At 40.4% G+C, this 14,416-nt stretch overlaps 1 protein-coding gene across 2 annotated transcripts in view; it reads left to right on the top strand.

Moving 5' to 3' along the window:
- LOC128745386 (serine/threonine-protein kinase Doa) overlaps nt 1-14,416 on the top strand; it is a 202,230-nt gene that overhangs the window by 1,995 nt on the left and 185,819 nt on the right. For both annotated transcript variants that reach the window (XM_053842450.1, XM_053842448.1), the window contains one exon: nt 7,190-7,207. In XM_053842450.1, coding sequence (XP_053698425.1) covers nt 7,190-7,207 — 18 coding nt within the window. The remainder of the gene's footprint in view (nt 1-7,189; nt 7,208-14,416) is intronic.

The following is a 14,416-nucleotide window of genomic DNA, read 5'->3' as shown; positions in this document are numbered from 1 at the left end:
GAGTTATGTACGAAATCCGCAGCAGTCCTTAAAATGCTGCCGCTATCCACTTCCTAGCTTACATAACACTATGGTTTCATGGTAAACAAATTAATTTACCACTTGAACAGTATCTATATCAGCCACCTACCATATTTCCCACATTCAACGGACTACCGTCTCAATATATTTCATGTTGGCATAGTTTATGATAAGCACTATCTCCGCTGCTTGCTTCTTTAGATTCGACCAGATTAACACCGATGGTATCGATGTCGCCTACGGACCCCTAGGTGCTCTTTGAATAGCGATGTTCAATGCAATGTTGAACAGCAAATTCGATAGCGCCGTTACCTTACTTCAAACCATCTAACGTCACAAGCGAGTCCCATATTATGTCACCCGTTATTCTGAAGCTTGACCTTCAAGCATCAAGGGCAGCACGTACCTGCCAGGCAGTTTTGTGGGAACACCATGTTTTCAAGCATAATGCGCCGCAACTCATTCTGCTTGGCTGAACCATACGCCGCTGTGAAGTCTGAATAGCGGTAAAAGCGTCAAATGTAGTTTTTCATAAAACCGTTACTTTGATATTGGTACATATTTTCTCAGCTAATGATTCCTATTTTTGGGTCGTCGGCATAAAATATGAGGGCGACTGAATATTTGAATCGATGAAAATCCTTTATGAACATACCCTATTCGTCTTGTCCGTCGATAATCATCTCATTAGCATTTCATCACAAAAAATGTTGAACACTGAATGCTGTCTATCTAAGAGATATACAATGCCCGAACGAGTTAAAAATAGTATCACCATGAACGGAGAATAGTTTAAAGTAATTCAGAACGAATTTAATTGTAATTCGTACCACTACTAGAGTAGTAATTTCGGACCACTTTTCATAACGTACTTCAATGACGTTTATGTCATTACTAAACTAAAGGGTCAAATTGTATCACGGAAAAAAACGTAGAAAATTATCTTGACCGATTCTTTTCAACTTGCAGACGATGAAATATAACTCATTAGTTAACTTCTTTTTTATATTAGAGTGGTTTTAACCCAGAGGTTCATTCACCACTAAATGCCATTAGTAAGCTTTTGGCATATTTATTTCATTCAACTTCAATACCATACACGTATGCTCCCACCTTACGCTTAACTCCACTCATAAGGTTCTGTACGACATCTGGCTGCAGCTTCTGTACAGAAACCCACTTTTTCTTCATGTCTACATGTCCATATTTTCGTTTCGAAGAGAATTCCAAATGACCACTTGAGTTCCGGTAGAACCGACAACGAATGTTCCGGAATGTCTCGATCGGTTCACAATAAATCCAAATGTACACTAAAGAGCTTGTGAAAAATCCTGTGATTTGATACCCCATTTGCCATATTTTCAAAGAGAATTGCAAATGACCACTTTTGAGTTCCGGTAGAACCGATGTCGAATGTTCCGAAGTGTGGGGCGTAAGTCAGCGCTCTACAGGATAGTGTAAAAGTCATTTATTAGTGACAACAAATAAAATGAATAACTTTTGCGCAGTCAATTAAGCAGATTTCTACTAGTTTTATTTCATCTGCTACTTATGACGTCATAAAAAAATCCCAACGCAATCTGGAATATCTCCGGGAATATGAAACCATAATTTACCAGCATATTTTTTCATTAAAGGCCAATCTAATGTGGTTCTTTTAAGACTAGTTGCATAAAAATCGATTGAAAATCAGTGGAAATAGAGCCAAAAGTGTAACTGAAAGTATCTTCATTTTTGATGTCGGATTGTCGGGGACGTAAAGTTAACATAAGTTTTATCATCCATGATGTGACAATGAGGTTTCGTTAGCATCTGGGTGTACAGTTTTCGGGCCCGTGACTTTCCTACCGTATTTTGTCGTTCGTCACGATTTGGAGCCTTCTGCACTTTGTACCTATGCATTCCCTCCCGGTCTTTGACTCTCTGAACGAAAGGCTTGGACAGATTCAACCTTTTGGCCACCTCCCTGACAGAAGCATTGGGATTCTGCTTAAACACTTCCATGATACGCTTGTAATCCTGTTCACTAATAGAACATCCATTCTGGCTGCATTTCTCCTTCCGTTTGATACTAAGAGTTTTGTAGTAACGTTTAATCAGTCGACTCACCGTTGACTGCACGTTTCCGAGTTGTTTTTCGATGTCCCGATGAGAGAGTTGAGGATTTGCTAGGTGCTTGCGCAAAATCAATTCGCGATTCATCATCAATTCGCTATCAATTGCTTTTCGGGTAACGCCATTTTTTCAATTTTCGTAAAACTGACAGCGATAAAAATAAATCAATACACTCTAAACTACTTCTACCCAAGTACCCTCTATCCAAGAGAAAATTCCTAATGGGTAATTTTCTACAGCGTTATTTCCGTGATGCAATTTGATGTGGAACTCCCTTTATGCCGTTGTGAATTCTGACTTATCTCTGAACAAGGCATATGGAAAATAATCAAATCATTGTTGAAACCCAGTGATTGCAAACCGCAATCTATAACCTTCAATGCCACGGTAGAACTTTCGGAAAGAGAAATTGCGCCTAGGCAAAAAATGATTGTTTGTTATTTGTTATTTATTCGTATCATTTATCTGACAATTTGGGTCTAAATGAACACTTAAAAATTACTTAATTACTACTATTTACATAGTCAAGAATTCGTTGGCGGTAAACGCGTGATGGCTCGTCAAAATTAAAATGGTCAGCAAAGCAGTTAAATTGTCTGGTCATGGAAGCGATGGGAGATTTAGCAATAGGAGTTGAATAGGAGTCTTCCGCTAGCATCATTCTGAATCGTTAAACTCTCAAAGGTGCGTAGGTCCGATTTGCGATAGGATGTCCGGTGCATCATATTCGCCAGTTAGTAGCTTGCAAACAAATAAACATTGCGAACTCTGTCTACATCGACTTAGTGTGCTTAAAACCAACAGACGACAGCGGTCTTTGTACGGTGTTAAATATTAATTACTGATCCCTCCAGGGAAGATGGTATTTTCGCTTTACGTTTTCTAGTCTGGCGAACCAGATAGATTCCCCAAGTAACCGCTAAGCACTGAATTAAGCTTGAAAGCTGCTCTATATTTGCAAGTTACATGCTGCTAGATATAATTCAGCATTGTCAATGCATAGTAGCTTTAAAATAGCATTCTCAATGTTGAATTAAAAGTTAGTTGAAGCAGTGTGAAAAGCTGATTAGATGCTCTAAGCGAGCTTTATTGTCATTACCGGCAGTAAAAGAGATGTTGAACGGTGCTCACACGTGCAGCAAATGTCATTGCGAACGTACTTGTATTGACAGAAGAAAAAATGCTTCCCATGTCATGCAAAATCCTGCACCGCTGTTAGAGCAAACATCAACACGAATATATATCATGGCATATGCATACGGATAATATGCAATAAATCTTATATACAAAAGTGGATTTCTGTTTGTCTGTCTGTCTGTCTGTCTGTCTGTCTGTCTGTCTGTCTGTCTGTCTGTCTGTCTGTCTGTCTGTCTGTCTGTCTGTCTGTCTGTCTGTCTGTCTGTCTGTCTGTCTGTCTGTCTGTTTGTCTGTCTGTCTGTCTGTCTGTCTGTCTGTCTGTCTGTCTGTCTGTCTGTCTGTCTGTCTGTCTGTCTGTCTGTCTGTCTGTCTGTCTGTCTGTCTGTCTGTCTGTCTGTCTGTCTGTCTGTCTGTCTGTCTGTCTGTCTGTCTGTCTGTCTGTCTGTCTGTCTGTCTGTCTGTCTGTCTGTCTGTCTGTCTGTCTGTCTGTCTGTCTGTCTGTCTGTCTGTCTGTCTGTCTGTCTGTCTGTCTGTCTGTCTGTCTGTCTGTCTGTCTGTCTGTCTGTCTGTCTGTCTGTCTGTCTGTCTGTCTGTCTGTCTGTCTGTCTGTCTGTCTGTCTGTCTGTCTGTCTGTCTGTCTGTCTGTCTGTCTGTCTGTCTGTCTGTCTGTCTGTCTGTCTGTCTGTCTGTCTGTCTGTCTGTCTGTCTGTCTGTCTGTCTGTCTGTCTGTCTGTCTGTCTGTCTGTCTGTCTGTCTGTCTGTCTGTCTGTCTGTCTGTCTGTCTGTCTGTCTGTCTGTCTGTCTGTCTGTCTGTCTGTCTGTCTGTCTGTCTGTCTGTCTGTCTGTCTGTCTGTCTGTCTGTCTGTCTGTCTGTCTGTCTGTCTGTCTGTCTGTCTGTCTGTCTGTCTGTCTGTCTGTCTGTCTGTCTGTCTGTCTGTCTGTCTGTCTGTCTGTCTGTCTGTCTGTCTGTCTGTCTGTCTGTCTGTCTGTCTGTCTGTCTGTCTGTCTGTCTGTCTGTCTGTCTGTCTGTCTGTCTGTCTGTCTGTCTGTCTGTCTGTCTGTCTGTCTGTCTGTCTGTCTGTCTGTCTGTCTGTCTGTCTGTCTGTCTGTCTGTCTGTCTGTCTGTCTGTCTGTCTGTCTGTCTGTCTGTCTGTCTGTCTGTCTGTCTGTCTGTCTGTCTGTCTGTCTGTCTGTCTGTCTGTCTGTCTGTCTGTCTGTCTGTCTGTCTGTCTGTCTGTCTGTCTGTCTGTCTGTCTGTCTGTCTGTCTGTCTGTCTGTCTGTCTGTCTGTCTGTCTGTCTGTCTGTCTGTCTGTCTGTCTGTCTGTCTGTCTGTCTGTCTGTCTGTCTGTCTGTCTGTCTGTCTGTCTGTCTGTCTGTCTGTCTGTCTGTCTGTCTGTCTGTCTGTCTGTCTGTCTGTCTGTCTGTCTGTCTGTCTGTCTGTCTGTCTGTCTGTCTGTCTGTCTGTCTGTCTGTCTGTCTGTCTGTCTGTCTGTCTGTCTGTCTGTCTGTCTGTCGGGATGTTCCTTATAGAATCAAAAACTACTGAGCCAATCGGCGTGAAAATTTGCATGTAGAGGTTTTTGGGGCCAGGAAAGGTTTTAGTGATGGTTCGAGACCCCTCCCCTCACTAGGAGGGGGGCTCCCATACAAATGAAACACAAATTTCTGCATAACTAATCAAGCAAATAGAACAAAATTTGGCATGTGGGTGTTCTCGGTAACAAGAATTTATTCTATGGTAAGTTGGGACCTCTCCCCTCTTTAGAAGGCGAATTATGTCTCCTCTTCCCTTTAAGAAGGGGGTCTTCCATACAAATGAAATACAAATTTCCTCATAGCTCGAGAACTAATCAAGCAAATGGAACCAAATTTGGCATGTGAAGGTTTTCGAGGGCAAGAATATTTTCTATGGTCCCTCCCATGGGTAGGTGGTTTGTCGCGCACTTCGGCACAATCCTAAACTTAATTCCGCATGTAGAATGTAATATAGTTTAAGTTAGATATATGTGTAGTATGTAGTATAGTATTGCATAATTTAGCTTTATGTGTAGCATGTGTCTCGTAAAGCGGAATGGAGCGAAATCGAACGGATTTGATTTTAAATTCAATCCGCTTGGGTCGAAGCACCGGGAGGGCTTACTCAGTTCCCTAGATGAATTGCTGGTATGCACAGAAATTTCTCTAGAAAACTGAAACCAAATCCTACCCACCATTCATGAGATTTTGACTTACTCATGAAAATTAAAAATTATCGCTAGTTAGAACGAACGAGTGTTCAAAAATGATGTGATGTCTTTATTTGCGTAATCGAGACATTTTTTATGAGATTGCCATAGAATTTGTGGCTGTTATGCGATTATGCACAGCACTGAAAAATATACGCACACGTACATGTATACATGCGTATGCATGTATGAGTGTGCATGGGTGTATAGGTACGAATGAATATATGTTTGAGTGTTCTATGATGAGTCGGAAATTCTTCTTATACCTATGCTGCCAAACTACAATTATTAATTGGCAGGAAGTTATAGTCAGTAGCTGTGTTTCCTGTGTCAGTTTCCTATGTTATTACTATTATTACTAATATTGCTATCGTTGCTGTTACTGTCACCTCTATTGTATTGCTTTGGATGTAATTAATTATAATTATTTTTTTCTTATTTCCCTCCTTTATTAGAATGATTTGCATGTCTTGTGACTAACTGCGTTAACGGTATTCAACTAACAACATAAAATGATCATGAATGACGCTGTTTGTCTCCCAAGGGCCCTCCCAATGCTGATGAGCCTCTGTCGGAGAGTCTATCAAGTCGAACGGTGGCAACTCACCGGCGGCCTGCTCCTCTCCATTCTTGCGGCTGTCGTCGCGGTCGGACTTAGTGGATCTCTCGAAAAGATTTATAGCCTCGATATATATTTTGTTCTGTCCATTGCCCAATGCTGGCAGACTTCAACTGAAATTCCATTTCTAACTAATTCTTTTTAGAGTTAAAACTTCTTCAAGTAAAAGCAGGTATTCGATTCTCTGACTGATTCAAGCGATAGCGAAGGGCTGTCCTCAATATACCATCATTCCCACTTCCTAAAATGGGGTCATAGTGCATAATATATGGCCATGGTATGAGGATTTTTTTTCGATTCAATACCATCCTCACAGAATTATCAACGTCGTTAACATCTTATTAAGTCTTGCTTCAGTGACAGCTTGCACTTAAGACTTAACACGGCATATATACATATCTCCAAGTGAAGTTCTTCTTGATCCACCTCATCCCTTCTTAGTTACAGAATCATTTCAATTGACCACGGTCTGAAGAGCATACCGACAAATCGGTTGACTACCGCTACAAATATGCAATTAATGCCACCGGGAATAATACGAGCGAGTACCAGTCGCCATTATGTCGCATCTGCTCTATTTTTCGGAAGTTCAATTAGTTTTTCGATAGTTCTGTGCGATAATATTGCTCTTGAATAATATTCCGCACAAAATATTCGAAAATTTACGCCAACAGCTACAATACTGCAAAGATGGTAGATAAAGAGGCGGCTGTGGCTTTTAATGAGCATAGGTTGTTGAACAGCGCTGGGTCAATCGTGATGACATGGGTATTTGGGAGATGAGTAGCGTCCATCCTAGCGAGTAGTTAGTCGGTAGTAGCATAGGTGATGGGCAGACATAGAATTCTCGTGATATTACTTGTTTCGAAAGAAACCCTTTTTGTAGCAGACCTTTATTTTGTGTCGCTCAAACTACAATAATTTTATTGATAAAGTTTAACCATTATTTTCATTCTTTTCGTTTACTTACAAGAAGTGGTTCTAATGCCTCCTTTAATCTTTCGCTTTCCACTCCTGCTTCACGCTATAACGATCAATGAACTAACTCTAGCTGACTTATTTGATTTCCAGGTTCTGCAGATAAACACGGTAGGTAATGTGGTAAGTATTTTCTAAATCTATGATCCTCTTTTTCAGCAACTTACAATTTAACAGGTTTAACAGGTGAGTACGTTTTCTTCCGGCTAACCTCTAACTTCATGGGAATCGCGTTCTGCAGGTAAGTATAACTTTAATCAGCATCATTTATCGTCTATTTCATTTTCTTACTTACAGGTCAATCTTCTTCCTACTGTAAACACTAAACCGCACCTCAGCAATCTGTTTATTTTTATATATCACTAATTTCTTCTCGCTTAAGTTTTTTTTCTCACCGGTACAATGTTCTTCCTCTTAATTTTTCTGTAAGTTTGTTTACATTTTTTTCTTCCATCGTACACGATATTAAACGTCAGACCAAGGTTCTGTCAGCCTGCTCGCATTGCGAACATCAGGCCAGGGGTCTGTCAGCCAGCCTCCTTAGCCAGGGGAGTGCCGTGTTGCAACACCCCCGCCCGTAACATCCAGTGTACTCCTGGTCGTTCTGGATTTACTTAATCTCCAACACTGCCAAGCACGCCTCTGTACACTGCCTTCTAATCTATTCGCTTGCTGGATTCGTCCGTCGGTTCGCATAATCACCGCCTCTGCTACGCTTCTCTTCCGCCGTTTGCTACACTTCTCCTTTCGGCGGCCCACTACCACATTGGAGGGTCCTAGGTTGTCGAAGCCTAAACATCTGCCCGGTCGCATCACCGATTTTATGCGCTTATACGGACGTTTCTTGCCCATTCGTCTATCCTCGATAGATTCTTGGTGGACTGCTATCCTTGATTCTTCAAGAGCGCAGTGGTTTTTAGGCAAATCATGAAGGTCTTCTTTGCTAATCTCCTGGTGGAAACCAATATAACAGTCTGTATCAGCTAAAGTGGAACATTTTGGTCCGTACACCGTCCACCCTAACTTACATCTCACTGCGATTGGCTTCTCAGCTTCACCCGCCTTCATTTCTAAGGGGGCGAAGGAGTGAATGTTGTTGAGTCCGATCAGCAGTTTCGGTTGTCCGTCATACGACTCAATCGGCAGATTTCGCATATATTCGTAACGTGTGGCTACCTCGCTCGAATTTAATTTTTGACACGGCAGCATCAGTTTCTGTACAGTCCGAACACTGTGCAACAGCAATTTCTTATTCGCGCCCACTCCAACGCCTGACGCCCAGACTCTGTTTCTTCTCGCGTGACGTCTGCTGTCCACCTGATCGTCAAACCCTCCTGCTCACCGGTGATGCCCAACCGATTCGCTAAGTTATTCTCCACCAATGTCACTGAAGCACCCTCGTCTAGGAACGCTAGCACTTTAATTGGCTTATTGTTACCGCTGTACAACCGCACCGGTATCATTCGGAACATAACCGACTCGCTTGACTGAATGTGCGCATTAAATCCCGACACGTTTCCGATCGGGTGCAGCAATGCATTATGCTGTTCGTTGCAATCTCCCACATTGCAGCGGATTTTAAGTCGGCATTGTCCACCGTGTTCATTTAGGCACACACAACACAATTTTTCGCGTCTCACCAGCTTTAACCGATCGGAATACGAAAGCCTTTTAAATTCTGGACAGTTCCTCAGACGATGGTTCGTGTTCTGGCATACCTTGCAGGGTTTCAGGATCTTACGCTCGTTCGCCTCAATACTCAACGTATCGGATTCGTTGCCATCAAAAAATGTTCTATTCTCCATCAGCTTCACTTTAGCAGACTGTCCATTTCCGTTAGATTTGAACTCTGACTCATTGTCGAAGCTGACGTTAGCTTCACATGCATCCGCCACTATATCCATGAGGAAGTTCGTCAGGGTACGCAAGGTAACTTCCCTTTTGTGCCTCTTATACCGAACCCATTCTCGCTTATCGGGGTCGGGTAGTTTGTCGACCAAGTCCTGGATCAACAGCGGATTAACCAGATGTTGTTGAAGTCCCGAAGCTTCCAAGTGCTCACACAGCTGCTCTACCGCGTTTCCGAAGGGAATGAAACTAGCTAGCTTCTCCGATTTTGGTGACTCTAGTCTGCGGACTTTATCAAGCAGACTTTTAAGCAGTTGCTCCGGACGACCATAGTGCATACGAAGCTTTTCGATCACTCTTGGGACAGACTGCGGAAGAAGCAGCTGCCCACTGACCAAGTCTAGAGCATCGCCCGTCAGAAACTCTTGCAATCCAACCAGGTTTTCATGGTCCATATAACCGCAGATCTCGTTCGAAGCCTTGTAAGCCGCGTAAAACAGCGGCCATTCGGATGGCTTACCAGAGAACGTAGGAAGTTTGTACGCTAAGCCCCTCCTTGCTGCCAACTGTGCTTTCGTAGGCCCAATCTGCTTCTGCTCTATCATTTCCTTCCATTTCCGGCATTTCCTTCTTCAGGTTGCTTCAGCTTTTCCACTTCGGTCTGTTTCCGCGTGATCTTCGGTGACACATTCTTCAGTTCGCTCAACTTCCGGTCCAGCTCTGCTACTTGCTTCTCAAATGCCAATTGATCAGCTTTCATTCGCCTTATCTGCTCGCACTTTTCTTTGAGAACTGTTTCCCGCATCAAACTCTTTTCTTCTTCTTCTTCCGATTGCATCTTTCTTTCCATTTCAATCCTCTTTTTCTCCATTTCCAGCATCATTTTTCTCTCCATTTACTTCAACATCATTTCTGCATCCAATTCCTCCTCCATCCGCTTTTGCTTTTCCTTGAGTGCTTTTATTTTCTGCTCCATACTGGAAACGCCTTTTCCCGGATCGACAGGAAGTTGATCAGCTTCGTCCGTATTCTTACGGCCCTTACTCTTCCTTTTGGAAGCCTCTTTCAGCTGCTTTTTGTACTCTTGAGCCAGCTGCTGGCAAGCCGCACCCTTACAGTACCACTTAGCTGACTTTGATATGTCGACTCCTCCTACACAGCGGGAATGAAACCATTTTTCGCATCCATCACATTCTATCATTTCTTCATTGATAGTTGACGGTTCACAAATTTCGCACGGCGTCGCAGTCAAGTTCATCTCCGTTTCGTCAGCAGTAGATTCAGCATCGGAAGACGTATTTCGAGGTTGGATCGACATCTCTGTGTCCTATATGTGACACCCAGGCTTGCTGATAATCGCATCATAACGCCTATTTTTAGTCTTCAAGCAGGAACGCATTCGAAGATTCAATAACGCCTCACTGCTCCAGAATGAAGATAATAATAACACTACAAAGCTTGCAGCGATGTGACTTGCGAGAGAATAATACATAGGCCGAACATTTGTGTTTTATCTTTGCGCTTTCTATTCTTCGCCTTCGGTCCGTTTGCGGTGCGAAGCGTACATGATATTCTTCACTCTTCTTCGAATGCTTCGATCTTCATGAAGAAGCGAACAAAAATTTATCACCGAGGCGATGATTAATAGCTTAGTTTAGTTGGCTGCAGATAACGGATAAAATGTAAAAGTAAACTGTTTCCGTATTTTATTTTTGGAAACCTTAGAAAATAGTGTGTATGTATGTATGTGTGAGTGTACGTATGCGCGAGTGTACGTATGTGTGTACTTAAGAACGTTTTGCACTCACTTTTCTCAGAGTCGATAGACAGATTTCAGAGTCGATAGACAGATTTGGATGATCTTGGTGACAAATGAAACATCACTATTGAATTTTATATAAGTATATAAGCAAACGTTATTTGAAAACTGTTCTGTTTAAACCTATCAAACGAAAATAAACTATATTTAAACTTGAATACTTAGGAACGTATATAAAACCGTCAAAACGAGGATAACCAAAACATCTATCAAGTGTCGATTTTATGTATTGATGTATGTATGTGTGCTTGCATGTATGTATATGAGTATGTGTGTATTTGTGGTGTATGTACGTGTGCTTGTAACTTCGCGCAGAATTCGCCAAACCGAACCGGGAATTGTCCGCTAAGCCTTCAGAATTGCCTCGAAGAAATATTCTGAGATGTCAGTTTTGTTTTTAAAAAAGAATAAAACTGATTTTCGAATACGGTCGTGTCAAAAATAATCCGTGAAACGTGCCAAAATCGGTTTGATCTGTAGCTGGTTTATAGAAATAGTTACTCGTAGAATTAAAATAGCAAGAACTAGTTTTCCTATACAAATTTCAAACAAATTTTGCGTTCTTGCAATCAACAAAGACTTGCACTGGACAAACAATTATGTATCTCATTCAATTTCATATTGTTTCCGTAGTTACTGATATTTTACATATATTCATAGAGGACTGAAAAAATGATCATCTATGTGATATATTTTCCTAACCATACGAATATATTTAAAATTAATAAAGGTGTTGATAAAATAAATTAACTGGGTGACGCTAAGAAATGTTTACGCACCCCAGGAAGAGAAATATCACTATTGCACCTAGCACATTCTTGAATTAGGCCATTACAAATACATATTTTATAAAGTTTTTGTCCTTCCGGTGTTCGGACACTGAAGGGGGGGGGGGGGGGGGGGGGCGAAAAAAAACAAAGTGAATTTTTTAATCGAGCAAAAAAACATGGATTTTAAGAATTTTTATTTAAGGTTTAAACATGAAAACCGAATCTATTCTTGCTTATAATATGTACGTTATTATTTTCTATGCAAAAATATACGAAAAAAGACAAAACCGAGGGAAATTTTTTTTGAATGGTTTTCGGAAATTCCAAGCTCAGAATTTTCTCATCCGTCGGCTCTAGCGTATATTTGTATACTTTATATATCATGGTAAAATATTACTTTCTTCGGGAAAATAGTTTGAGTAATAGCAGCCTGGCCGATAGTATGTAAAATTGTTTTACTTGATTAAAAAAATCACATTGCCCCCCCCCCCCTCCCCCTTCAGTTGCCTCACGTCGGAAGGACAAAAACTTCATAAAATACAAACAGTGGCATAACTTGAGAACGGCTGGGCCTAAAAAAAGTTAAAATGACATAACATGATAATGCGTAGCATTCGATTTTGTTCTGGTTTTACAAAAAAAGGAAAATTTGGATATTTTTGAAAAATTTATCAGATTTAAAAAAAAATCGAAAGACATTTTAGAACATGTTTTAAGCTATCTTTAATAAAAATGAGATAAATCTGAGGGGACATGTTTTGATAATTCAAGTTTAATGATTTTTGTCTTGATTTTGAAAAGTTTTTTCTTTCAGTGTATTTTTTCCGAAAATATACTTAATTTTCTATAACTTTTCCGTTGACGTCATTTTTAACAAAGAAGTGGTTTCCGAGATACGATATTTAAAAAAATCCCATTTATAAATACGCCCTTTTGAAAAGTTACTCTTGACGAAAATAATTAAGTTTCGTAGAAAATGAATCCTTGTGTGGCATCTAACATATCAGCAAACTTTCATTTCATTAAAAAATATTCGAGACAAACCGTTTTGTTAGTTGAGTTAGAATTGCTCAGATAGTGCACTTACACCCCTTTCCTTCCAAACGAAAACCAACTTTTATTTTGCTCGTTTTTTTTCATGTTTTTAAAAAAGTCATTAAACGGTAAAATTTTGACGTGAATTTTCTGGCATGCATAAAACCTTACTCAAAGTATCCTTTCCTACCATTATCTCGATTTTTCCAATTTTGTCACTTACACCCTTTTCCTTCTCACCCCCTCAAATCAGACCGGACCAAGTCGCAAAATTTAAATAATTTAAATTATTGACAACACACGGTTAAGAATTTCCAAAGCGACAATTCACTCTAATCAGAATACATAAATGTTTTAAACAGCCAAAGATACGAAATGATTTCGAACGATTGAAACCTTTAAACTACACAGTACAGTGGTAACCCGATTTTGTCACTCCCCGATTTTGTCACTCCCCGATTTTGTCACCCCCGATTTTGTCACGTTTTTGACCCGATTTTGTCACCCCCGATTTTGTCACGTTTTTTACCCGATTTTGTCACGCTTTTGATTTATCAAAAGCTTAGTTTGAAAATCATTTTCAAACATGTCAAATGTGTTAAAACACTGTGAAAAGAACTGTGTTGATTATCGTGGAGTTTCCACAAAAGTTGTTTCATATCTCCACAACTATAATAGCTAGAAGGTCATTTTCTTTAGCAAAGTTCTTTATAATAATCTTCTCAACAATTTTGTAGAACATTGTTTTGCTCTATCTCTTACTACTTGAAAAATAAATTTTGTATCTTACTTTTAGGGGGGTTAATCAAAGAATCGTTCATACCATAAGAAAGAGCTTTTTACGCTGTGAAATTTCTCAGAACATAGTTAACCAGTATAATCAACCATTTCGGCGCAATTAAAAAACGCGTGTTTTCATACCTGTGGGCTGTGCTGTGAACAGGTGACAAATGTCCACAGAGAGGTAGAAGGAAGTGCGAAATGTCCTAAAAGTGATCAGAATGAAATATATGTAGTTCGTTCTAAGTTATCTGCAAAAAAATTAAAATTGAAAATATACCCGATTTTGTCACTGTCCCGTTTTAGTCACCCCTAAATTCATCATGGGGGTGACAAAATCGGGTCATTACTGTAGTAGCAAACTTGGACTTTGACTTCGACCGGCCCAAGTCGCAACATTTAATAAAATGAGTTAATGACAGCAAACGATCAAGAAATTTCTAAGCTACATTACACTAATCAGACTACATAAATGTTGCAAACAGCCAGAGTTATGAGAAGATTTCGAACGATTCATAGCTATAAACCATACAGAGCAGCAAACTTTGAACGCGTTTTTCTCGAAATCAAAGTTTTGTTACTAGGTTCGGTTTGACTTAACGCCGACCAAATAATAGAATTAAAAGGAAAAGTTTTAGGTTTATCTAGCCGCAATGCAACAAATCTTCTGATTCTGTTTACCATCACAACGAATTTTGCCATTCGACATGAATAACTGGTTTCCCTTGTTTCCTAAAATCATTCATTCATTCGCGAGGAAGAACCAAAAAATATTCTTCATGAAGAATGTAGATGATATCGCTCACTATTGAATGCTTCTTTAGCTGAAGACTGCTTTGTGAATCGCATTAACCCGTAGTTCATGAGTGAGCAATATTTGTTGCCTGCCATGCAGGCGATAATTCAGAGAAGAACGAAGAACATGAAAAAGCGAAATATGCCGAATAGCTTCAACCGCAAAGCTGATCGAAGCTGATCTGAGAAGCTTTTTTTCACAGGTCGTGCAACTCTCTGGAGAATAACTAACAAAGAGAGTAAAGCGCTTTCGCGATAATCAGCAAGCCTGGT

Source organism: Sabethes cyaneus, chromosome 1 (assembly GCF_943734655.1).
Source record: "Sabethes cyaneus chromosome 1, idSabCyanKW18_F2, whole genome shotgun sequence".
Lineage (NCBI taxonomy): Eukaryota > Metazoa > Arthropoda > Insecta > Diptera > Culicidae > Sabethes > Sabethes cyaneus.
The sequence above is the reverse complement of the archived record's forward strand: the minus strand, read 5'-3'. Positions and strand labels throughout refer to the sequence as shown.